Source organism: Mesitornis unicolor, unplaced genomic scaffold, assembly GCF_000695765.1.
Source record: "Mesitornis unicolor isolate BGI_N332 unplaced genomic scaffold, ASM69576v1 scaffold13351, whole genome shotgun sequence".
Lineage (NCBI taxonomy): Eukaryota > Metazoa > Chordata > Aves > Mesitornithiformes > Mesitornithidae > Mesitornis > Mesitornis unicolor.
The window spans coordinates 12,445-39,425 of NW_010165878.1; the positions used below are offsets into that span (position 1 = coordinate 12,445).

The 26,981-nt window shown below is 36.4% G+C and overlaps 1 protein-coding gene across 1 annotated transcript in view; it reads left to right on the forward strand.

The window, feature by feature from the left end:
* ROBO2 (roundabout, axon guidance receptor, homolog 2 (Drosophila)) overlaps positions 1–26,981 on the forward strand; it is a gene marked incomplete at its 5' end in the record, with an annotated part of 121,093 nt that overhangs the window by 2,945 nt on the left and 91,167 nt on the right. Inside the window, 4 exons of the mRNA XM_010194776.1 lie at positions 514–525; positions 15,641–15,765; positions 20,351–20,522; positions 26,602–26,807. Coding sequence (XP_010193078.1) covers positions 514–525; positions 15,641–15,765; positions 20,351–20,522; positions 26,602–26,807 — 515 coding nt within the window. The remainder of the gene's footprint in view (positions 1–513; positions 526–15,640; positions 15,766–20,350; positions 20,523–26,601; positions 26,808–26,981) is intronic.

Here is a 26,981-nt window from a genome sequence, read left to right on the forward strand (position 1 = left end):
TAAGGTTTCATGCTTGTTACTAAATGAGAAAAACCGTCCTGGGCTTTCTGTAGCCCTTACTGCTGTACTGACTGGTCATGCTTAAAATCCATTTGGTATTTGACTCAGAAAACAAACGCCTTGCATTTACTGGCATGACATTTGGCAGTCTGCGGATTGAATTGATGTGTTCATTGGGATCTAAAAGTTTGTGCTAATGCAATGCAATTTTTCTTTTATCAGGCATTAACGATGATACTTGACGATGGCATGGGAAGATAATAAAAATGTTTCTCAAAGAATGGTTCCAGTCAGCTTGTTCAGATGCTATGCTCAAGTAAATGTGATAATAGTGCCACGTGACTAAACAGTAGCAACAGTAAACATTTTACTTAGGCTGTCATTTGAGGGGCTAACAATCATGGTAGTATCCATAGTGGAAGGTAACATTACACGTCATGCATTCTGACAGATATTCTTTTCTTTTTTTAATTTCTTTTTTATGTTCTCACTACACCATTGTAATGTCAACAGCTCGCCCCGTTGGTAAGTAACCATCCTTCTATCCATTTTAGCATGGCTTCATGCAATGCTTCATCTTTCATTTGCAACAGCATTTAACTGGCTGAATTTAGCAGTCAGCGCATACTAGTTTTAACTGTCTAACACCAGGCAAGTGATTTTGACTGACAAAGTACTATTTCTGAACTTCGTATTTTCTGCTGTGTCATGTGTAAATGCATTTGCCAAATCACCAACAAATACCAATCAACAAAATGGGGTGGGTGTGGTGATACTGAGCCAAAATCACTCATTGAGATGTTTTTAATAGTCTGTTAAAGGGCCTGGTATAAAAGCCATTGAAATCAACAGAAAGGATTGTATTGACTTCTGTGAGCTTCTACCAGGCCCTAAACGATCAGCTCATTATGCTTTTATTGCATAGCAGTAAAAGCACAGGCTTTGCATGTCCCGTCTTTCTTGTCTCTTTCAAAGAGTTTTGAAATGAAGTAGTCCTGATATTGAAGAGGGGATGGAGTAGATTTCCGTGCTTGTCAAGAAAGCTAATCACTGATCTTTGCCCTTGGGTCATCTTGGAGTGCATCTTAGAATGTACTGTATAGGATGCAGACTGCTTTGAATGACAAATCCAGAGGAAGACACCTCTGGATTTTTAATTCGTACGCTGAAAATTTGATTGTTTCCTATGCCTTTGAAATTACTTCTGGAAATTTATAAAAATCTAACTGCGCATAATGAAAAATTTGCAACTGTCTGTAGCTGAAATTAACTTCTGGTGTTCTGAAATACCCTGAACATATTATTTAATTTTCTTTCACGGATGTTTACTCTGTGCCTATGTGGATTTTATAAATAATTTAACCAGTTGCACTAGTCCTCTGATTTATGTAGTTTGTGTTTAGATGTATCTTTTAGATTTCTTTGGATAAGTGTGAAAAGTCAGTATTGGTGTTCATGGAGATTGCTGAGGGATTTTTGTTAGATACGTGTTTGACTGAAGTTTGTGAGTCTGAACTTGTCTGAGCTCTTCACTGTAATGAGTTTGGCGGAAGAAAGGTTGGGATAGTTTAAAGATAAAATACCGGTTAGGCCTCTGTTACCAAAACTATTGTCATCCTTGCTTATTAACTTGCTTGAACTAGTTTATGTAGAGCCACACCAAGTGCCTCTGCAGTCACAGCATGGCTTATCCACCCCTGGTGAATTCTGCATGCAGAATAGAAATTCACTGTTCTCCATCTGGGATTTTGATAGCGAGCTTTAAACTTCAATCACTGCTGTATTACTTTGGTATTACCATAGTTCTCAAGAAATTAGTAAGAAAATTTTCCTTTGCTTAGAGAATATAGTATGAATTAATTATACTTTTAATGTAAATCTCTCATGTTGTTAGGTAAGGGTTATGGCTGCTTCTTCATTCACTAAGAAAATGCTACAAGATTAAAAGTATTTTACTTCTAGATATTCTTCTCACTTTACTCACCCTTAAAAGAAAGGCAAGGAGAAAAATTCACAAAGTAGAGACTGTTTAAGGCTCTGGTAAACCACATAAAATAGATGACTGGAGATTCACAGGAAAATGACAGGTTTCAGCAGTGTTGGTAGTGTCTCATTTCAGAACACTGATTCTTTTTTAAGACTTTTCAGGCCATTGAGTCATCCATGATTCCATCTCCAAAGCTTATACAGAAGCTCTTAGTCTCAAGTTACTTTGTCCAGGTATATGATCCCCTTGTGTGACCACGCTGAGGTCAATTTGGCTTATTCCATGCCTATGCTATTTTATTTTGTTGCATGTGTACTTCTGGTACAAAAAAAATCTACTTTAATATGATTTATTCAGGAAGCATAAATTAGAATTGTTGATCTTAAAATAATTATATGGGCATATAGTCTCTATCAAATCATTTAGTTTGGTAATTTTTTTTGTGAATTGTGAAAACATTGTTAATTAAATAAGTCTAACCCCAAAGGTATTTAACACATAGAATTTCCATACAAGTCTGTATGTAGTGATTGCTATGTATATGCAGTTTCTGTAGATCACTTTTATCTGGTCTTGTACCTGTAGAAAATGCAATACTGTCCTTATGATAGTGTTTGATTTATTTTTTTTTTTCTTAAGGACTTGAAATGAAACTGATTTTTATGGTTCATATCTCTGTTTCATCCAAGAGCAGTCAAAGCATTTGGCTATACCTGTCCTATTTTTTAAGAATTTAAAGCCTAGTATGGCAAAACAAAATAGCTTCCACCACCAGTTCCACTCCAAGAAGCCTAAGTGATCTTATGTTAAAATTATCATTTGACAAGAATGGTGAGTCAAATCTTGTAGCATTTTTCATGTTCAGGAAGTTAACTGGAATGCAGAGCAAAAATACCTCTCCTTACAGAAAGCAAGCTAAAGCAAACTCTACTTAATGTTATTAAGCTCACAGCTCTCTAGGAGGGTGGCATTTAAACTGAAGTATGTGTATATATTTATGTATACGTTAAACCACAGGGAAGCAGTTTAAAAGTTTATAATCTTTAGTGACACCTGAGAATTATCTAGGTACCTCTACCTTTCATCACTACATCCAGTACGAAGCAGACATGTTTTGTCTTTATTGTGTTTTAAACAAGACCGAACCATTTTCTTTCAATGGCTTGTCACTAAAGAATAGAGAAATGTATTTTCAATGTTCCAGGATTGCAATTCTTGTTGCAAACCAAATCATTTTTATTTTCTATTCAGGTTTTGCCTGTTTCAAATATTTTTATACTGTTGTTGTCATATTTTTATTTAAATTTCAGCTTAAGTGGAAAATTCAGGTGTGGGGTTACCAATGACCGAGTTTGGTTCAAGCAGTTATTAACATATGGTATATACTACATATACAAAATGAGATATGGTTCTACCCGAGGTGGATGGCAGCTGGTGAATTTAACAGCTCTATGCCAGATTATTTATCTTGTTTGGATTTGCTGCTAGAAATAAATGTGTTGCCCATTTCTAGAATAGATGTTTTTTATTTATAACCTTTTGAAAAGATTTCTGACAGGAATTACAACAGATGGGTTTAGAAAACAAAATATTTATCCCTATTTAGATCATTTCTATCGTTACTTCACTCATTAGGTGGATTTTCCAGATGAGCAAGTTAGTATTTTCTCACTTTTGCATTCTGCTGTATTTCTTATGGCAGCTGGATAGGAGAATAGTTGCTAAAAGAAGCACAAAGGTTGGAAGGAGCCTGAAAGCTTCATATGATACTAGTGAAAGTAACACTGACCCTCTTTTCAAAAGCAGTTGCTTTGAGTCAAAGGAGCTAAAGTTCAAATAGAAGATCCATGAAGATCTGTCTGATGTTTCAGATATCTTTCTACTAATCATCCAAGAAGTCATTCAAATGAGAGAGTATTCACTTTTCAAATTAATTTCAACTATGTCCAAGTGAGACTACAGTTCTTTGCATTTCATTTGCCTTGCAGTTATCCAAATTTACTTAATTAATTGTCATATGCTATGACTCATCTTTCCAGAAAGAAGCAACATGCAGCAAATAGCTAGATACTTCTGTTACTTAGAAATTAAGTATTTGGAATTAACTAAGAAAGTAAAGGGACACCAACCAAGTTACAAAAACTTCACTTCCTTACAATGGTGGAGAAGAGAGATACAGATAAAACATCTTCCATGAATTTTCCAGATGTCATATTAATTAAATGCAGTCAATTCACATGTAAGTGCAATGTGACTGTATAATGCATTTCACTCTGCTCTGGGAAGTTTTCATTACATAAATCAGCCTGGGACGACTTAATGGTCTATTAAGAGTGATGCAGCATGAAACATAACATAGAAAGGGGCTGTATTTTAGGCAAAGTTGTATTAGGTGCTGTGTCTAGAAATTATGTTGTTCAGATGGTTCAGATTGTAAGTGAGAAAGATCTCTCGATTCCTCTCCATTCTGACTCTTGCAGGGAAAGTTTATATAGGATGAATGCTTTTGATTTTAGTATATTCATGAATATATTACCTTCACTTGAGACACTGGGGATTTATAAAATATCAGTAATGGTGATCATTGTGTGACCAAGGAGGTGAGATCATGCTTGGCACTACAGTGCTATCTTTCAGTGGCACAAATCTCAAATCCATCTCAAAGTGTAGTATGTTGCCTGTCTTCCCGCTGCTACCACCTATAGTAATTTTCAGAAGAGGGTAAGGGCACCAGTGGATGTTGGACTTTTTGGATTTGTTTCTTCCTTAAGTGAAATAATAATGCATCATTCTTGTTTAAAAGTAGGCAAATTCTTCAGATTGAAGAGAAAAGGTTACCACAGAATAAAATTCTGATTTCTTTGTATACAGTAAGAGATGAAAATATGAAGCTGACTGGTACTGACATTTCTTGGCCTTTTAAAGACCAGTCTAAAAATCCTAAAGTCCTTAGCATTTCTATTTTGGCTAAAGTCCACTAGCTGAACATAAACTTGAATCCTATAATAACTTTAGATATCATAGAAATACAACATTTGAAAATATGGGCCAGAACGGCTCTGCAAGTGGCCACTCAGCACATTAACCACAAAGAGTTTTAAGTGCTGGTCCACAAAAGTTGGCTTCATTTCCAGTTGCTCCAGGCCTTCTTGGGTGTGCTAGGTAATAGTCAGCACAGAAACACAGAAAATCTGATAGAGGAAAGATGGCAGTGTATGTACTTAAAGCTTTAGCACATCAAATTGTGACATCCTGGCTCATTCCACTATAATACCAAGTATGTGCCAGTACTCATGCTGTTTCATGTGGCGAAAACTGAGTTACTGCAAGTGCAGAAGTGATCAAGGGCCATTTTTTTTCCTCTGAAATTTAGCTTGGAAAAGTTTTAAGAAGTTTAATGTGTAAGTCTTTTTAATTTTCCTGAAGCATGCTCAAATCAGTGGGAATTGTTTTCTTACTTCAGTGGATTCTGATTCTTTTTATAAGTAAAGATTAGTGTATGAAAAAGTCTTTTGATATGTTGATCCCCCCTAAACTTTTCCCTTCCTTTTTCTAAAAGAAGAAATCACTTACTTTTCCTAACTTCCTGTCAATGAATACATTAATCTATTCACTTTTCCCTTTGCCTCTGTAGTGGTTTAACCTAGCATACAGCTAAACACCATGCAGCATATGCTCACTTTCCCTCCTCCCTGCGCAGTAAGGTGGGGGAGACGATCAGGAAATTGAAAGTAAAGAACTCATCAGTTGAGAAACAGACTATTTAATAGCTAAAACAAACCAAACTAAATAATAATAATGCCAATTAGTTGTAATAAGAATAGGAGCAATGATAATAAAGCAATCAAAGTCAGCTCACAAACAGCAGCCACAGGCCGTACACCAATGAAAACGTGAGAAGGGAGGGGTAAGCCTCAGGAACTGAGATGGACTGCCATCGTGAAGGAGAAGGGAAGGGGTCAAAGGGGTGAAGAAGAAGGAGGAAGGAGTCATCCCCTTGCAAATTCCCCAGTTTATAGTGAGTGTGGTGTCTGTGGGATAGAATACATCTTTATTTGTCAGCCCGGATCATGCCCAGTTCATCTGTCCTGAGTCATCTGTCCCAGAGAGTCTCAGGTTTTCACTTCACCCCTGCTTTCTCTTTTGCAGAGAGAAGAAAAAAACTATAACCACAGGTGCAGCCAAATCCTTGAAAAACATAAATATCTGCTGGCAAGATTGAAAACAATAACCTTAGCAGTGAACACTGCAGTTTCCTCAAAAATCTAGCTCTGGCTTAAGCACTAAGAGAGAATTCTACAATTCAATAACAGAAAAACCAGGACACCCTTCTTTGCTCAATTGCTGCTAGCCATACTGTAGTTGGAGTATGATCTTGGTATTATTCAACGGCAAAGCTACAGTCTGTCCCATTCCTTGAATGCTGCTAGCATTGCCGATCAATGCTTTTTATTTCCTCACTCATTTTCCTCTCTTCACTTTACAGTGACCCAAATTGAGCAGAATATCTCCTCTCAAGGCTAAAAAAAACAGGAACTTGTCATCTTTCTCACTATAGAGGCAGCATATTAGTCTATCTAGGTTCTTTACTCTTCCCATGATCTCCTTAGCTCTTCTCTTCAGCGTCTGAATTCATGGGTTTTTTGAAGGGGATAACAAGATTACGCTCATTATTTTGATGAAATCTTACTATATCAGCAAGTGGTATGCTTTTCTTCTTTAAATGTATTAGCTGCAAACCCTCCTGCTATCTCCCATGACAAAAGGAATCATGGCAGATTACATGTCTTTTTATTGGCATAATTTGTTTTGTGGGCTAAACTCATAGGAGGTATACTAGCAACAGCCATCCCCTAGTGGTACATTTACATTAGCAAGTGGGTTAAAGTGTAAGGATTTTAGGAAAGGACATCTTTTCTATTTGATGTAGGCAAAGGTATGTCCTGAATCTCAGACACTTGAGGAGAAAAGAAAAAAATTAAAAGCCTTGTCTAGAGTAGAGAAAGTTCTGAGCAATGTAAGATATTGGACAGACAGAATCAGTGTTACTTCACTTTCTGTGCATCAAAATTAAGTGAAGGATTTCCTAGAAGGGATTTTCCAGGAGCATCTCTAAGGTGCAGAGGCCACTTAAAAGAGATGATTGGACAAGATACAATAAAATAGCGATGTATGATTAAATGACAACAGGCTCCAGTCTAATGTTGAGATGAAATTCAGACCGGATATTTAAACTAAATGTTTAAATGTACTGTAAAACAAAGAGTAGGGGATCAGGAAAGGTGCATCTGATTAACTCAGAGTACTGGAAATGGTAGTTGAGGGGATTGAAAAGTAGATGCCTCTTTTTTCTGCTATGAAGGAGACCGAGTTGGATTTTCTTACAATTATTCTCATAGTTTTGTTTTATTGACATTATTGCTAGGTAAGAAGAAAGAACAAGTTCTTGACAGTATTTTTAATTTTTTTGTGCTTTAACTTTTCTTATAAAAATGATAAAGGCAGATTTGACTGTTAAGTTAATTAGAATTGGCAAGGAAACACTGAATATAAACAAAACCTTCTTTTTAATTATTCTTTATCTTACATCTCTTTTTTTTCACCATACAAATTTACCCCACTTCTTTCTTTTGGGTCATGCAGGGATAAAAGAGAGATTTTATGTGTCAAAATTTATAGGACAGCTAGCATTGTTTATTTATTGAATCTCTAGATTTCTTTCACGTCTTGCAAAGAAAGAAATAATGCTTCCATGCTTTCGGAGATTACCTGCTTCAGTGTTTCAGAACAACTGAAGGACAAAAATGTTGTTATATGTGAAATTCAGAAACTGAATTTAAATTTAAGATTAGATCAATTAGTCCAGGCATGAAGGAAGGTTTAGCATTCTCAAATGATTGAAGTGTGATTTTTTCACACAGTTATGTTTTTACATGGCTTATCTGGAAACAGCAAACAAAACAAAACAAAAGGAATTTCTCACTTTCTCTGAGACAGGAGCAGTGTAAAGCACACTTATAGCAGAACTGGTCCTAATAATAATCTTGCTGAGACCTCACTTCCCCCTGCTCTCTACCTCTGCCCCACTGTAGCCTGATTCCTCTTGCCTAGTGCTTCCTTTCATTCAACCTACTAAAAGTTCTCCCTGCTTCTCCCCTGTTTGAGTTTAGTGTATTTGATCTATTGGTACAGGACACATGTGAATTAATTCTGAAGCAGTGTTAATGTTAAAGATGCTATCTGAGCTGCGGGCTATAATTACTCCCCTAGGTTATGGGAAGCTGCTTTTCAGAAGAATCCGAACCAAGTACTTGTTTTGCCACCTCCACATGTGTCATTTTAAAATAATATCACAGGTCTAGTGAGGGACTTTGTGAATCACTTGTTATGCCCACAACGTACCCATTCCTTGTTTTTATTGACAGAACCATCCACCAGAAAAGGAAATCATGGAAGAAAGAGAACATTCTAAATCAACAAGGAAGATAACTTAGTTGAAGAAAAACCAAAATGTCCCAAATATGAGATACATGCATTTTTTTCAAAGTCCAACTGCACTCATACAGAATAGCTGTAAATTCCTATGCTAACATACTTATGGCAGAGAAAAAAAGGAAACTCATTTCCCAGGCAACTCACTTGAAACTAGCATGCTAAAAAGTTACTTCCTTCCCTGTCTGTGAACACACCTAATCACTGGAGCACACCATAAAATTCGGACATCTTTTAACTTTAAAAAAATTGATCATCCTAAACTTCCATTAGTTTATCCCTTATAAGAAATATCTGGATTAGTAATAGACTTAAGTTGTCATCCGCTCAGGCGTCTGTAATCATTCCTGTGTCAGAGGCTACACCCTTGAATTATCATTAGTCATAGCTAATAGTGCATGAATAACTTTGTGTGCTAAGAACCACACAACTTTTGGTACCCATTAAGAAGTTCTGAACTTCTGAGGAAAGAGTTGCTGGCTCAGCTCAGGTTTCTGGTGTTTGAGATTGGAAATATTTTCTGTTTTCCTCTATTTATTCCGTCAGCAATAATAGCCTTGCAAAGCATCTTTCAAAATTTCTGGACTTTCATATATGCACTTTTTGGCAGCTCAATCAATGCAAAGAACAAATGTTGTTACAGCAAGGTATATAAGTAGGGTCTTACAGTTTTCTTTTATGTTTGTGTGACAAAAGTATCCAAAAGACCATTATGTACCAGACCTTTTTGACAAATTTAACCAATGACTCACGAAGGTGGGGGATCATTATTTTCTTTTAAGGATTCCTGTAGTGCCTTCAACTGTCATCTAAGCCAGTATCCGGAACCAGCAAAGCAATCCTACGGATAAGTGGTCCTACTACATAGATGATGTCAAGTGTTAACTCCCTTTTAAAAATACATAATACTTCAGCTGGAGCTCTTGGGCTTCTGCTGTCCTCCATGTAAATGTCTTACAGGCAAGTCTTGATCTGTATTGGGGAAGACTGGAAGTCTTGATCTCTTAAGTTTGATCTCTTAAAGTACCCACATATGTTGAAGACCAGCTGAAGGGGCCACATGAATATTGCCCTTGTGGTAAGGGGTTGAGAGAAACATTGAGATATCCAGTTTCAAGTCTTTGAGGGCTTTGCAAATGAAGATTGTGATGTTGATGGGGTTCCAGAAGTCGGAAGACAATTTGAGGAAGGTGTCATTATCTTATCACCCTGACTCTTTTGCTTCTAGGCAGAGCTACTGAGTATTGTACCAGGTGTAACTTTGATTGTTTAATTGATTATTATGAAATTAATTTATTGCTGCAAATGTACAATGCTGAAGAATACTGTAGATGGGACTATTAGGTTGGTCTGCTGTCTGTTCCCTGCTGGAAGCAGAACTGAGTCTTAAAGAATCTTGGTGCTTTACCGTACAGTGTGTTTCAGCTTGTTCCTCAAAGCATTTTCCTTTGTCAGTGAGCATTATCTGAGTTTTGCTTAGAACATTTGCAAGTCAGCATCTTTCCCCTTACCAATAACAGAAATATGTTTATGGATAGTAAACAATTCCAGATTAAAATGGAGCACTATTTTTTTTTTTTACTTTAGCTTGCCTAAGTAATCTTCACTATGAATTTCATTTGCAGTTCACTATCAGCTGAAATTAGTTGTAATTAAAGATTGTCAAATTTGTAATTTAATCCCTTTAAAATTTGTTGCTGTCACTCTTCCTGTCATATGTTATTTTTTCAATGAGTCTGATCCAAAGACCACATAAGCCAATAGAATAATTCCTGTCGACTTCAATGAGCTTTGAATGTAGCCTCATATGCCATAGTATGTGAAGGTATTTTATCTAAGTACATGTAATGAAAAGATTTTAAAGTTTTCATTATCTGAAAATTGTTTGGATTATGTAAAATAAGTTTGGTCTCATAGTGGCAGCCTTAGGTAATTGAGGATGTTTAGGAAAACCCAAACAATAACAACAAAAATCCCAGTGACATTAGTTGCTGTGGTTACAATTCCATTTCTGCTTGCAGTAGCAATACTGGACTGAAATTTACTACAGTATCTACTTTTAATTGAAATCACAGCAATATAGTGTACGCACCCAAGAGCATGTGGGCTGAGAGAGATGCTGTGAGGAAGTAATGATAATAAAATTCCCTTAGGATCATTGAATTCAATGTGAACCACGAATAACAAGATCAGCTTAGAAAACTGTGTCACTGGAAGAAAATGTTGCTAGTACTTGAAGTGGGAGCAGTGTACTTTTTGCTATAAATTAACATTTTCCTATGGTACTTTTCCTCTCCCCTTCTGAGTCTTCTGCCACATTTCTTATCAGGTGACCAGAGTTCTCCTAAGAGGGATGAACTCACTGTTTCAGTCAAGCTTCACTAAACCTTTATCAGCTTCTGGTGACTCAGCGTAACCTTGAGTATTCAGTAACAGTAATGCAAAAGAAAGTAATGCAATCCATCCCATCAGCTTAGAGATTCTGCTAACTGTTAAGATTGGAGAAGAGTTGAGAAATCCTTTTGAAATAATTTGCAGTATTTGTTTCTTTTTTTTTTCTGAAGCACTTCAACACTTGAGCTTAGACTACCTTCATATACATTTATTAATAGAATAAAAGATCCATTCAGTCATGCATAAAATGACATCTAGAAAGAGTGCAACAGACTGCACTCTTCCCATTTTGAACAACATAACTAATGTTCACTGCTGCTCATGCTTTTCTACCTCCACTTTAATTCTTGCAGCAGAGTACTGTTCTGTGCTGTAAAAACAGTTCTGAACATGATGTGATTAACCTCTGGGTCCCCCCATCCCCTCATCTCAAAGCCCCCTCGTACATGGCCTATGCTTTCTATTCATGTTCAACCATCTGATTTCCATATCATCCCACTCAGCCTCACAAGCAGCTATTAGCATAACAGAGCTTTAGCGTGACATTGATTGAAGCCAGCGCTTGCTGAATGCAGTATCAAAGCATAATTTGCCAGAAATCAAATCTAATTTAGTGTGTACTATTTGAATTTCTCAAAAAAAAAGTGTCAATAGAAGTACCCTAGGACTTCAGTCTTAATTGTTCTTTTTTCATATTTTTGTCTAGTCCTCTGGAATCCAAGCAATATATTTCCTTTTAGAGCTACGGCCTTTGACTTTCAAATGCCAATTAAGCAAGAGTTTTTTCCACTCTGCTTATTCCAATCCAGTTAATGTTACATCTGAAACAGTTAAGGGTAATAGCTTGATAGGCACAACACTCCGTTTGCTGCTTCATAACAGTTTTTTCAACAGATTCTTCTAATGACCTTAATGTTTAGCTTGAATTAAGCATTAAAGTACCACATAACTTTAAGAGCTGAAGCATATCAAGCCTGCTGTTATTCCTCTAACTTTACCTTTTCAGAATGTTTTAAAAATTCACCTACTTTGAGAGAAGCAATGATGGCTTGTATTAGGTTTTGTCCAACGTTCCACTGAAGCTGGACTTTGAGGAATTCGTGATCTCAGTTAACCTTTCTGCAAAATGGGAGTAATAATAGTTATCTATCTTTATAAGCAGCATCTATAGATGAAGATAATGAACTCGATTTTTAGGAAAATTGAAGAGCCCAAGTGTTTATTCAGTTAAGGAAGCCTTGCTGTCTCTAAGCACGATTGCGTTGCATTCTCTGGGGATAATGAAAGTCTTACTGCTTTGGTAGTTATACTTGACCAAGAATTACTCCTGCAATTATTAACTGTTACTTTCAGTTGTCTATTTGCAATTGATAGGTAAAACTGACATGGGGAAAACATTCTTTAAATCCTGTAAACAATGTCATTTTTATCAGAGGCTGTCTATAAACAGAGCTATAGCTGAACATAACAAATTGGAACAAAATGGGGGTTTCCTTTATTACAGAACTCTGTCTTTGAGTAAGCTAAAAAAAAACCACATACAAGATTTTATTTTTCCAAAATGATGTTTTTAATCTTCTTTAAAATAATTATATTAAATAGTTTGACTGAAGGAATTGGTTTTGTGCTAATTAACATAATGACCAATAAAAGTCACGTCATTGTGAGATCAAGATATTATATTTAAATAAAATCTCTGATTCATTTATTTGTTTTTATAATGAATTTCTAGTAAGTATGTCTGCAGAGAAAAGCTAGAAAAAGATATCTTTGCATAACAATACATCATTGTTTACTGGAGTCTTTAGAAAATCTAAACAGTACCTATGAGGCCACGGATCTTCTGTTCACTTAGTATGGCAAATGCTGGAGAGGACTTGGTGTGTTGAAGGGAGAGAAGAGAACAGGGTTAATCCACGTAGTTTGGACCATCTGGATTGGGCTGCAGCCTTAATTCCTGTTTCTTTTCCTTGTCTCTTTTTGGAAAAGAAGGGTTTGGGTTTCTGCTCTTAGGGAAGTGAGCAATGTTCGAAGTTGGGAGTAGGTCAAAAACTAGAAACTATGTAGAAACTACTTTGTTTATCTCTCATTGTTCCTTGACTACCAAATTACCTTCATTTGGTCCTTGGAAGGTCTGCTACAGCAACGAGTTCAGTGTTGTTACATCTGCTCAGAGCTTTGAACTGTTGACCTACAGTACAGCCTTGTGTGTGTGAGAATGCCTCAGATGAACCCTTAAACTCACCTACCTTGCATTTATTCGGTTATGTGATTTGAAAAGTAGGCTCATGGAAATACCATACCCTTCTGCCTTCTGTTGAGCTCAGAGCACCATCTCCAGAACATAATGCCAGTTTGCCAAGCATGCCTACAAAGTGATCTTAGGCATCTATCATGCTTAGGTATGGTCTAAGGGATGGTCTTCTGACACCAGGCTTTTAGCATCACAATAGAAATATTATGGTCTTGAGGCCATCCATAACACAGCATGGACATAATACTCTTGCATAGTTCCCGTCAAATGCAGATATAGCACCTGAAGAGGTTATAGGTTTTCTCTTCTCCCTTCTGCCTGGGGTTGCTATTGATTCTACGTTAATAGCCTGGGCAATGAACTCCTATGGCTGAGTGGCAAACTAGTTCAGTGACCTTTATTAAATGGGTGGTCAGAACTGCAGAGACACCTTCATGTAAGGTATGCCTTAACAACTTAAAGATATTTCTCTCTTTCTCTTCCCATATGATTGCATGAACTAACATGCACTGATTACCACATTACTTTCTGACACCTGTAGAGATTGCATACAGATATGCTAGGTAAAACAAGGTGAGGGAAAAACAAGTAACTTGCTGCAGTCCAGCACTTCAGGAATAGTACAGGATGAGTTTGGATCCTAGAGTATATGTAGCAACACCTATGCTCTTATATAAACCTCAAAACATACGGGTATAAATGGGCAGCAGCAGGACACCTAGCGCTTCATCCCTAAACTTTCAGAAGACCAACACATGCTGAGGCCCAGGGAAGAGGTGGACAATTCTCTCTCCAGAGTAGCCAAAACCTGTGCTTAGGATTGTGAGACAAAAGAAAGACTCCTTGTGTTGTCCTCACTCTCTGCCTTCTAAATTGATGGTGATTTATGTTTAATAAGTGCTTTGCAGTTCTTGTGGTAAGAATGCCTTAAACCAATGCTATTCAACTGGTGCTTTTTAGACTCCTGCTGATATGTAAAGCCTTGGAAAGTACCTCATGAGATAACTGCAAAGTGTATTTAAAAAAAAAAAAAGATCTGCATACATTTCTATGCAGTTAGCAGATTTGTGTCTGTGCTGTCAGCAGGTGTAATCGGAAGCTGGGTCTTGATTGCTCTTCGTGCCTAATTAAATAGTTTGTAATTATAATGGTGAAAATATCATTTTCTAAAACACTTAAATTCTGTTTACCTAAAAGCTTAGTGTTCCTAAACCATCCCTCTCCACAACCACCAAACCAATAGTGGAATAGAAGAAAATTAGTGTGAGATTTTGTTATTATTTTGTCCCCTTCTTCAGCTTTCCTCAAAAGTTGGCCAGTCATTTGATAAGAATATTGGAGACACTGCTTACATTTTTAAGATATGCTAAATAGTGTAAATCCAATTCTAGTGAATTCCAATGTTGAACTAAGACTGGAGGGTTCGCACGTCGTGCATAAAAAAGTCATTTGCTTTATCATATCATGCTGAACACAGTCACTGATATCAAGTTTTTTCTCTCAAATCCTCCAACACTGCTTCTTGTCCATGTTCTTTCTGCACCTTAATACCTTTTCTCTCCCTTCTTGCTCCCATTGAACATTGACTTTCTATTCTCCACCAATACATCCAGACAAGTAAAACTACATCTCTCTTTTAGAAATTGTTCACTTCTGACTGTGCTTCCTGCTCTATGTCTGAACACTGTTAATGTCACCTACTTGAAAACATAGCTAATCCTGGTTCTTCTTTCTTATTTTAACTCCACTTTCTCCTTTTTTCTTTTACTTGTCACTTTCTGATCTCCTGAATACCTATTCCCTCTTACTCACCAATTGCTGCTGCCCACTAACTCTTCAACTTTTGCTCCTTTGCTGTCTTTGCAAAAGCTGAAATCTGGAGCTCTCAAGTTTGTGTAGTTTTTGCAACCATTCTTTTTATGGAAAATCCTCCTTCCTACTCTATTCTTGACCACACTACCCCTAAGAGAAGTGAGAGAGCTCTTGAACTTCTGTCCTTCTGCTGTCATCCAGACCTTCCTCTCCTTTGTCAATAATTTTTAGAAATCTAGAGGAGCGGACTGAAAAAGGCAGTCTGTATATCCTAGTTCATACCTTGCAATATGTGATAGCTCCTCCACAACAAGCTCTGTGAAGAGTAGAGGGTATGCGAGTGCTGATATCTGCCCAGACGAAAGGTAGAATACATTCAGAGCTGGCGTGATAAACACCTGACTGCTGCTCCTTAGCATTTATTGTCATCAGAATTTCCTCTAGCATGAATGGTTGTAATGTTTCATTCTTTTTTAATTTTTTTTTTACGACTGGGGATATCACATACTGATATTGTTACTCTTTTTGTTGCTGTTGTTGTATTTGTTTATGTATTAGTTCTGTCTATACTAATTAATGTTTCTGGTGTTATGTCCTCTGGCATAAAACAAACCTCCATAATGTTGTCTCTTTCCTTCAATATTCCTCATCTCACTCGCAAATTATCCTAAATTTACACCATGGTTTTTCTTACATTGTAGCTCCCCCACAGTTTGTGGTGAGACCACGAGACCAGATTGTAGCCCAGGGTCGAACAGTGACTTTTCCTTGTGAAACTAAAGGAAATCCCCAGCCAGCTGTTTTCTGGCAAAAAGAAGGAAGCCAGGTAAGTTACAAGCACCGCTGTAAGTCTTTCAAGCCTTTGTAAATAGTTATATTGTTAAATTTTTAAGAATATTATTTATATTATCTTTCACAGATTCTTTTAATCTTTGGAATTTTTCTTTTAAACTCTCATTATTCATTACAACATTTTTGTTGCTGTTTTAAAAATTATTAGTATTGTGAAGAACTCAGAGGCCATTTAAGTTGATGAAATTTGTGCTAGGTGCTATATAAATGTATAGAAAGCAACAGTGTATGTCTTGAAGATTTCATTCTGAAGCCCCTAAGAAACAGGTGGGTAAGACAAACATAGTTGATAAAAAAGGTATGACTCAATTTTTAACTAATCAGAGTCAGTAATTACAGTTCACAACCTGTCTAGACATGATCAAGGAGATATATATCTAGCAAGCTGATTTACATTGACATATTCTCCTAGTGCATACAGATACAGGTTTAGAACATTCAGATGCTCTCTTCAGTAAAATTGTCTCAGGAAATTTCCAAATCTGTTTTTGGAAATATTTCCCTGATCCTTAATGTCATTTTTTGAAAGCAAAATTTCTGATGTAGCAGTTGATGTTGCCATCAGCCAATACTAACTTCTATAGCTTAATATTTGAATGTCATTTTTTTATTGCTGTTGCTGTAGTGGCACTATATTACAATAGAAGTCAGGCCTTCTCACTTTCAACGTGCAGTTCATGTTATTATGTTAAATTTGAGCACTGTAAACTATATGCCATATTCTCTTGCCCCTGAGAAAAGATTAAAAGGGGCAAATGGATGCCTAAGGAAAGTGCCTTCCGCAGCTCCCTGATGAAGCCTGTCATGGCTACTTCTTTTCATGTCTCTATACTTCATACCCTTCTCCATTGGCTAAATTAGTCTCTTCAGAGCCCTGTGTTTTTTCTCATATGGCAATATGTGAATTAACTCAAATATCCACACTGTGCTGTGCAGTGCAGGTGTGCCTTTTGTCTAATCTGAAGGCACTGTGTATACCAGCTCAGTTAAAAAGTGAAATAAGAACTGAACTGCAGATCTCCCACTCTACCCCACCTGCTTCTGCTTCACCTTCTGATGAGGTCAGATAACTGCTCCAGAATGGCAAGACCAAGGCTGACAGCATTTTGTGCTGTGTTTCATTTGTGCCTTACAAAGATACAACACTATTACTTTATGAGTGTAAGCTTAGTCTTCAGTGTGCTTCTTTCAGCATATTATTTGGAGAACTTTAGATGCATCCTCCATGGATTGCATTCTGGAAAAGCATAGTATTGTGAGTCTTACCAAGGTGAAAATCGTTCCAGGGGAAAGTAGAATAACATATTGAAATTAAAGTAGGAAGTACTGATGTGCTAGCAAACATTTCAAAACCGTTCCTTGTAGAGCATTTTAATAACATGGTAATGTTTATGTAAAGTGAGCTTATAGTGTCACACTTGAATCTAATAAAGTGGACATCCATCATGCTGTAATAAAGAGAAAAGCTTCTAATTAAAGTAGGACATCATTTGCAGGATTAAAGTCATTTAGCGTAATTGAAAAGTGTTAATACTCTATTTTATCCTCTTCCATTGGTATCACTTCAAGGGTAAAAACATTTTAAGGTGAAAATGCATCTTGTGTCTTTAATTGAATGTTATTACCTACTGATTGTACCATGTTGAAGCTGTTAAATTACAAACCTGGAAAATTAATTACCATATTGAGAACCGGATCCCTGAGGGTTAGGATGGTCTTTTTTGGCAAATAAATGCAACAAAAATGGATACTTACATGGCTTATAATCAAACCTTGAGACATAGCTCAATGTGAGTCACCACACCCTCGTGTTAATTTTAAATGAACGTCAGTGAAGTGACTCAGGTTAGCGTTACTGTCTCAATATGCATCTTTTCAGATTTTGCAATGAGTTACTACAGAATAGGTGAGATTCCACATGTTGTATATCATCATATAAATCTGGAGGACAGTATTTTGGCCAAATGAGGCATTGTCCAATGAACTTCCATGACTTTACACATTTGCGTGCCCAGCTATGAGTTGTAGCTTGGCGTTACAATGCTTGCTTCTGCTTTTACACAAGGAACTGTTTGGAGCGCCGCTGTTAGTGTTCAGAGTAATGTTAGGTAGTCATGTCAGCCCACTCCAGTAATTGTAGGGCATTTTTCATTGTGAATCCATTTCTTGATCTTCTGTTTCTGAGCATAACCAGCTGGAAGGGAGGGGCGCTGTTCCCTCCTGAGTAATTTTTTGTGCCAACTTGTGCATAAACAGCTGGTCTTTTGTACTCACTAGCATTTTCCCCAAAGCCTAACAGCTGCCTGCCAGAGAAAAGCACCAGGACAGGGCATATGTAACCTTTAGAACTTTGATGAAATTCTTCATTGATATAAATTCAGTGGTATTATATCAGGCATGACTCTGGTCCCCCTAGTCGCAACCCAACATGCCACCATTGTGCCCAGATGATCAACCTGACAGCTAATTCAAACCAGTGAAATTGTAAAAACATTTTAAAAGGGGTTGTACTGTAATTTAGGACAAATTATAGTTCCTAGTTATCTGGTCTTTGGAGGGAGGAGTCATGAAGCTTATGAACTCCTCCTGATGTGTGGAATATTCACTGGGATGGGGTACCTCACCAGAACTGACAAGCCTATGCTGAAGATAAAAGGAAGGGTAGCCTCCCCTTTCGAATGGTGTGATAAAGAGGATTCTGGATCTTTTTCCTCTTAAGAATTAGAAGCTTGACCCTTGCTTTGGCTTTTATGTTGTGGAGTTTTTTTACACTTTGCATAACAAGTGATAAATGAAGTCAAGCTCAGCCATATCAAAATTCTTTGCTTTTTCATAAAATTTAGTGGAGTGTTCATAAAATGCTTATTCAGTAGGTATTTGTGCCAGACAGATGTTATTCTGAAAGTTTCAAGGCCATTCAGAAAATACGGCTATTTTTTCAGACCCACTTAGCTCTGTAGCCTGAAATTGTTTCAGAATTTTCACACTTTTTTTCTTATTGGATCTGATGTGTTTACTGGGTACATACTGATTTTTGAGGAAAAAATTTGCTGTGAAAAATTCCTTGAACATTGACATTGAAAGGGGTAAGGGGAAAGACTCACCCTAGAGTGACAAGTAGCCTAGTACGTTAATACAATTATAAGTATACTTGAAGCATTGGACCTTTCTCCTTTTATTGCCAAAACCAGAGTTATAAGGGTGTGAGTTTCACTTCTAAGCAGAATTCTTTAAAATCCAAGTTTGTTGCCTGATAGTTCCAATTTACTTTTTGTAAACCATTAAGATCTACTGCAGAAGAAGCAGACCTAAAGAAAATTCATTTAATATGCTACTCTATATTTTAGGTTTTCTTTTTAGCCCAGATAGACAAGCTTAAAAGTTAATAGGGAGTCATCATTAGAAAGAAGAGCAGAGCTATACAAGAGACACAGTAATAACTGAAAGCTTACACAGCGTGGTATAACAGTGTTTTGGTATATTCCTGATACAAACAGTTCATATTTTTCATAGAGGCTTGTTGAGTTGACATAAAAGCCAGACCCTATTTTCCTGGAATTACTGTTGTTTAATTATTGTTTAATCTGTTCCCCTTTCCATCTCATCGGACAATGCTGCTGACCCTTCTGTTTATTGTCTCTCTTTTCCTGTTTTTTGTTTGTTTGGGTTTTTTTTAATTCACATTAAGAGCTGTGCCAGATGGTGTAACTTTTTCTGTGAAAACACAGCCCTTACCACTAAGAACTTTTCAGTCCTTTTCTTTATTATTGATTCATTCAGTCCTTCATCATATGCAATGACTACTACATCCATTTCAGTTATTCTTATTGACATCTCTCTTTTCTGCAGTCCAGCCCAAAGGTGAAAGCTAATCTCCCTGTTTTGTGCTAAGTAATGTTTTATGCTACATGAAATTATTTTTTTTCTCTGATGATTTCCACATCAGATGTATACCCTTTCTCTTCACCCTCAAGGCTCCATGCTGCTTTTCTCCTTTGGTATATCTCAGTTTTAATTTTCTTTTTCTTCTCCTTTAAACTCTCATGCTCTGCCTTAGCTTCTCCTTCTTTGAACTCTTTGTATCTTCCTCACAGCCTTCATTCTGTGCCACTTTCTTTCTCCTTTGCCCAGAATGTATTCACAGCCAAACAATAGTGCCATGCTCCCTCAGGTTTCCAGGATTCAATTCTTTCTGCTAGTTTTCTAGTGGTTTCCTCCTGGTTTGACAGCCAACTAAGTATATTATTACAATTAAATTCAGAACAAAGCTGAATGTGTCACAAATACAAATCACACAAGTGTGAGTGCTGGAAAATTTCCCCTTGCCTGGACCCCCAGCCAGAACATACCACTGTGTGATGTCAAAGGGCTGTTTCTAATTTAAACTGCAAGTTGCCCAAGGCAGGGAAAGCTAGCTCTATGTGTTCATAAAGTCATAACCACATTTCCTTTTCTTCTTGTTTATATCTAGTACTTTTAAGGAAAAATCATTGTTTCTAGCTGAGTGAAAAGTGGTGCTTTTGTGTTTTAAATTGATGTGAGATGAATTGTCTTTGCAGAATCTACTCTTCCCAAACCAGCCTCTCCAACCCAACAGCAGATATTCGGTGTCACCAACTGGAGACCTCACTATTACCAATATTCAGCGATCTGATGCAGGCTACTACATTTGTCAAGCACTGACAGTTGCTGGAAGCATCTTAGCAAAGGCTCAGCTGGAGGTTACTGATGGTGAGCTGTAGTAATTCCTATTGTTTTTTACTGTCAAAACTATTTTAAAAGTAGTGTAATAAAGGCACATGAGATCATAGATTTCATACAAGTAAACAGACACGTTTCTACAAAAAATACAAATTAAAGGTCTCTACAATTCTCTATGGTATCAAAAAGGCATCAAAGTCTAGTTTGCCTTTTGCTTGCTTTCTCGAGGTTCCTTAATAATGTAAGTCAGGGGACAAAACAGCTTGCAATAGGATTGGTGAGAAAGCAATCAGCTCATTTCACTAGAACTAAGAAGGAGCTGCAAAATATTGTGAAGAATGAAGAGGTTTGTGATTAAAGCAGTGAACTGGGGTGCAGAAAAATGGGGCTTAATTTCCACCAGTCTTCAGTATTCCCTTAGGCAGCTAGTTTGGGGATGTAGCCTTAGCTCAGCTAAATCAACGCAGTTGACTTGAACTGATTGGAGTACTGTTGGTTTGAAACAGCTACAACGTGTAGACCTTTAGTCCCTGTATGAAGAAGTCCACTACCTCAGAGCCATGTTCTAAGAATTTCTCAGTATGGTTAGGTGTGAAAAGAGCCATGTAAATTTGTAGATAGAGAAGAGTTTTCAGGAAAGGAAAAACACTGTATGATCTGTCTTGATGCTTTCTATTTCAAAATTTTGAAATATTAAAAATTATGAAAGTTATCCTGCCTTGAAGTTTATCCTACTGCATCTGCAAACGTGAATCCTTTTCATATGTCAGGAATCCTATTGATATCGCTCTTCATCCCATTGTGGGTAGAAGGCAGTTTGCATCCTTTAATGTTACTGAAGAAAACAACAGAATTCCTCTTATACTAGTAGACTATAGCATTCCCCGACATCATTATTCCTTATCTTAACTGAGTCATTAAATATCTCCTGACAGACTTTGATGAATTTTTGCCATTAAAACTGTTGTTATATGCAGAGGTCTACTTTTACTGTTCCCTTAGAGACCTGTCTGCACCATGAAAGTTTGAAAAGATGTCTAGTTCTGAATAATCTGGCTTTTCACAAGAGCATATTCATCACAAGTGACAGGTAGAGAGGTTCAGGCTCATGTTATAGAGGCTTGAGCATTAATTTGATGCCTTTTCTTTGTTTTCCAAAAACTGTCTATATTTTTATGGCAAATGGAGATAATTTCTGGCTTATCCTTGCATCTTTATAAGCACATTGCTTTTCTGTAAAGTAGTTTCTGAAGACTGAAAGCTAACCTTTACTCTGCAATCTCTTTAAGTCCTTTCTTTCATGGTCTACGACAAAATGATGCATTTTCATTCAATTCAAATTTAAATGTAGATTAAAAGGTCATTTAAAATTAATGGAAGCAGTATTTTTTAATATCTGTCTATAGTGCTCCCTGATTCAGTGCCATGGCTGTGATTGGAATAAATAGAACACACAAACATTGGCTAAGAGGACATCGAGCTGTTAATGGTTGCACCTGCTGATGCTGTACAGATTTACTGCAACAGGGGCCGAGTGGATCAAATCAGGTTCAAGGATATTAGTGATGAGAAATTCTCCCTTTTGACATACAAGGCCTGTGGTCCCCCTTTATCTGTTTCTTATGTGGAGGAAAATATAATAAATCCTAACTGAGCTTTTTGGAATTTTCATTAGTTTATTTAACAAGTCCACAGAAAGCTCACAAAAGTGTCCCTGCTGAAATGCAAACTCATCTACAATTAATTCTGATTAAAGGCAGTGTGCATTCCACATTGCTAGAGGAAGCATTAGCTGGTGGCTGTGCTGCTCAAGGAATGCAAGGCCTGCATTCTTCAAACACTTTCCAGAAACCACAGTCAGCATGATCATTATTAAATAATACAAGGTTGCTTTATAGACATACCATTTCATCCTTGAGTCAAAGGGCGAGTGAGGTCAGAAGAAAAGTGCCAAAACAATATTGTGGAACTGAGATTATATAAATAACTGTACCATTAGATCACAGATATGTTTTTAATTGCTTTCAATTAGGAAGTTAACCATAAATGTCTAAATAATCTGTTTTGGTTGATGCTGAGCAGAAGTTACGGAAGCTAATGATTTTTATCAGTAGGGAAATCTAATTTAATGGTTTTTAAAATATAATAAAAGATAAACACTGTGCATGCTAGCTATACACTTAAGCATTAGTGTTCTAGTTTTTGGCTGGTGATTTCAGTTTTACTTCATAGCCCAGAATTTTTCTGTTTGGTTAATGATTTAATAATAGTGGCGAGCCATCTTTTTCATTTTGAACACATTTTTGTTTGATCCAGAGTAATTTAGATCCAATTGAAGTTCCAATACAGAATGAAAACATATGTCATGTGCAGAAAAACAAGTGCATAATTATACCATATATAGCAGTGTTTCAGTTGTTACATTTTTGCACTTACAAGTCTTTACTGAAAATATTTTTAACTCAAGTGTTCACATGAGAAGAGATTACTAGCTGTGATGAAATGTGCTGAGTTGAGTGATAATTTTGCTGATTATGGACTGTGCTAAGAGCCTTCAGTGTATTTGAAATTAAAATCTTATATTTTCTTGAAAGGCTATCAAATAATCTACTGTCTAATGCACATCTGGAAAAGCAAAATAATTTTAAAAATTAAGACAATCTTAGCAATCCTTTCAAACTCAAGAAGCAAATATGCAGCTCACAGTCTTAAAATGACAGATCATGCAAATAAACTAGATGCTTCCATCTAACTATGTCTGTGCTCAAGATAAAAATAATAGTTTACAATTAGTAATTTGTTCCATAAATTTATCCATCATGCACAGAATATTTTGGAGAAGATCTCAATTTCTCCTTATCTAGTCATTATTAAGATTTATTAATAAAATTTTTGACCTGTGCATGTTCAACTGTAGGATCAGCCTACTTTGGCCAGTTTACCCAGCAGCTGCTGCTTAGGGTGCATATTGGGCTGGAGACACAAGCTTAACCTCTGTGGATCCATCACTGTGGATTTTTCTGGCAACATAAGAATGAATTGGTTTTGGATACTAAGTTAATTAAAAAGATCGTGCTTCTGGGCTTTTGAATGAAAGCAAAAGGCTAGACCTATAAGGATAATTTAGAACAGATGAAAAAAAGGAATCAAGTATTTGACGGCATACCTCAAGAACTCTCGCTTTGCTGATTTGGAATAGACACTTAAAGTATTTAAGAAGGTTTGGTCTCTGCTTTTCTACCTCTCAGGAGAGCACCCTGCCCTGTCATATTAGTTTTCATCATGAGATTTTAATGACTTGTCTGATTTTTCCCATTAATTCATCAGAAAAACTTTTGAAATGTTGAGTTTGGAATTGCCAAGGTAAAGACTTCATTTTGTCATTCTCTTATTTTAAATTTCTATTGCAATTTGACCAAATTTCACCCAAATTTAAACATGGTTTCAGTTGATCCAAATTGCATTTGTAGTGAATGAACGGTGCATTAACAAAAATATTTTGTTCTTTTCTGATACTCTGCTCAAAATTTAAGCTGCATCTTACCACAAAAGGAATCTGATAATTTTTTAGTTACCAGAATATGTGAATATATGCTTGCTTGCAAATAGTTTCAAAGCCATTTCATTAGTTAAATTAGTTTTGAAATCAACTTCTCTTTTACAATGCAAATATATTTTAGCCACACAAAATGTTTCTGCTTGTGCTACATGTTTTTGAATCTCTAACCCAGTTTCAGATCCTTACTTATGAGGAGACCTATATAGTAGAAATACAAGCACCTACACACGTTTTAGAGAAGATTTACAAGTCTTAGTTGTGAAGACAATACAGTCGTTCACAGATCAGTGGAAACCCTAAGTGTTCATTTAACCTTTAGCCTTAGTGTCATGGAAACCTGTAGTGGTCTTTCACCCATAACACCCTTGAAAATGAAGATTCCTTCTGGCCAGGAGACTTTCAATTACACTATTGATCAGAGCTATTTAAAGGATTATGAGCTCCTCATTTGGGCTGTAAAAAAACTAATTACGTGCCAAAGAACAATGTCTGTAATGCAGTAGGTTTTGAAAATACCTACATTGCTACACATATGAAAGACAATTAGATGCAGCAAAGAACTGCAATGGAATAGTTAGCAACCTAAGTAGTATTTTTTTCCTTAATTTTTAGCTACCTATAAAACTGGAATTTGCTAGTATATGTTAAATAAAAAGGAAAACATACACAACTAAATTTTCATTTGTATATAGTTGTACTGCAGGTATGCTGACACTATATTTGAGCTGAGATCAATTTTTATTTCACCAAATTACTGAACTGTGTAGTCATAAGGAACTTTAATAAGATAAAAGATTAAAATAAGATAAAAGAAAATCCCCCTGCTCCGGCAGGGGGATTGGACTAGATGATCTTTTGAGGTCCCTTCCAGTCCCTAACGTTCTGTGATTCTGTGATTCTGTGAAAAGTCATATCAAGGTGAAAATGCATTCAATTTTCTCTTTTCTTGTAGTATAGTACTTCCTGTCCTACCAGTACAGTGGCTGATATTTCAGAATTTCCAAAATAGCTTTCACATTCTGGTGTTAATAAAGAATCTGTATTGACTTTCTATTTTAGTTCCAATTTCAATAAACGTGTTGAACTCATACTCCAAGGCACTACTAACACTCATGATGCTATCTTTTGTGTATCTTGTTAACAAAAGAAGGTAGTGAGTATTTTTGCAACATTTCAATTTCAGAAACCATTGGTTTAGGTATAAAATGTACCACAAATACCTCCCTAATATTTTTAATTTATTTATGAAATAACATAATGAAAGCGCTTTTGATCTGCTGAAGCTTCCAGAGATCTCAAATACAACAAAAACCTTCACAATAGTTTATTTTCACTTCATTGTTAGAGTCATGTGTTGTCTGTGGAATATAATGAACCAGATTTTCAGCTAGAATAAATGATTCAAACTCAGTTGACATCAGTGGAGACGGGCTAATGTAGGCTGGTTTAGGAGCTAATCCTGCCTGTTACAATATTTAATACCATTTGTATAACTGTTCAGTTGTTCAAAGATTTAAAACAACAGCAGTGTGACAGGTAAATATATAAAAATGAATTCTCAGTTCTGTTATACTGATTTTATGTGAGTCATAGCCTTGTTTATATTCAAATATTCCACATTCATTTTGTATAAACACGTTCTTCAGAAATGAAGAGTTATATTTTGCTGCTTAACTGATGACTCAGAGAATAGACTCAATAGCAGAATTATTTATGAAAAATTATTCTTTCCAAAAAAGTGAACATGAGCATTTTACCTCATCACCAAGATCACTGGTCATGGAATGAGGTTTACACACAGTCATGCACTCGCTTACTGGTTACAAAGTCCTTTAAGCACTATTTCAAGCATAGAAATGTAAATTATTAGGGGAAAAAAATTAAGAGAGTTCATGGCTTTAAAAGGTGATGAAATTATTTGATAAGTAAGCTGTTAAATGATTTGATTGAGTTTGAACTTTTCTCCACTGGAAAATGTGGTAGAGTCATTTAGATCACTCAGATTATGAAAATTATTTGTATTATTATTAGATATTTTAACTGATGAAACCTTGCAAGTTGAGCATGAATGAGGGATGTGGTTGATAGCCGCACTAGAATGGCTATGATGTTTCGCTTTGGACTTTAATTGATTTTCTCTTTTAGATGCTAAATCAGGTAAGCAATTAAGCACATTTTGGCATGACATTAAACATACCTTAAGTGCTCTCCTAAATTGGAAGAAATAAGAGCTGTACCTTAATTCTTTTCTGGATCAAGGTCTTAATTTTCATCCTTTCTTAATCAACTCAGTCTGATGATCTTTGCTAATGGAAGTTTATATATCTAGGTGTTATCTTACAGTGGTGAAATAAAATTATTACAAAAACGCTTTCAAATATACCAGTTAATTGTTCACATGTATCTGTGGGTCTTCCAAAAATTATATTTGCAGCTTTTTGGAGGCTAACTTAAACCAACCTGTTAAAATTGGTACCATTTCAAGGAAAGAGCAAACTGCAGCAGAGGATTTTTAAGGGTATGGATGCCAATGTGTGTGTCACTGTTTAGTCTTGACAGATAGACCTCCACCCATCATCCTCCAGGGGCCGGTCAATCAGACCCTAGCAGTGGATGGGACAGCTTTGCTGAAGTGCAAGGCAACCGGTGACCCCCTTCCTGTCATCAGCTGGTTAAAAGAAGGATTCACCTTCCTGGGCAGAGACCCTCGAACATCCATACAGGATCAAGGGACACTTCAAATTAAAACTCTTCGGGTGAGTAGCAATAACCAAGTAATGCTACAAGTGGTATATGGCTAGTCTTGATCTGCTTGTGTGTGCCTCAAGCAGTTCTGCTGTCTTGCTCTCTGTTGTCTTCAAAATAAACCTAACTGTCCCTTTTACTATAAAATTCTTGCCAAGTGCACATCCTATTTCATTCTTTGACAT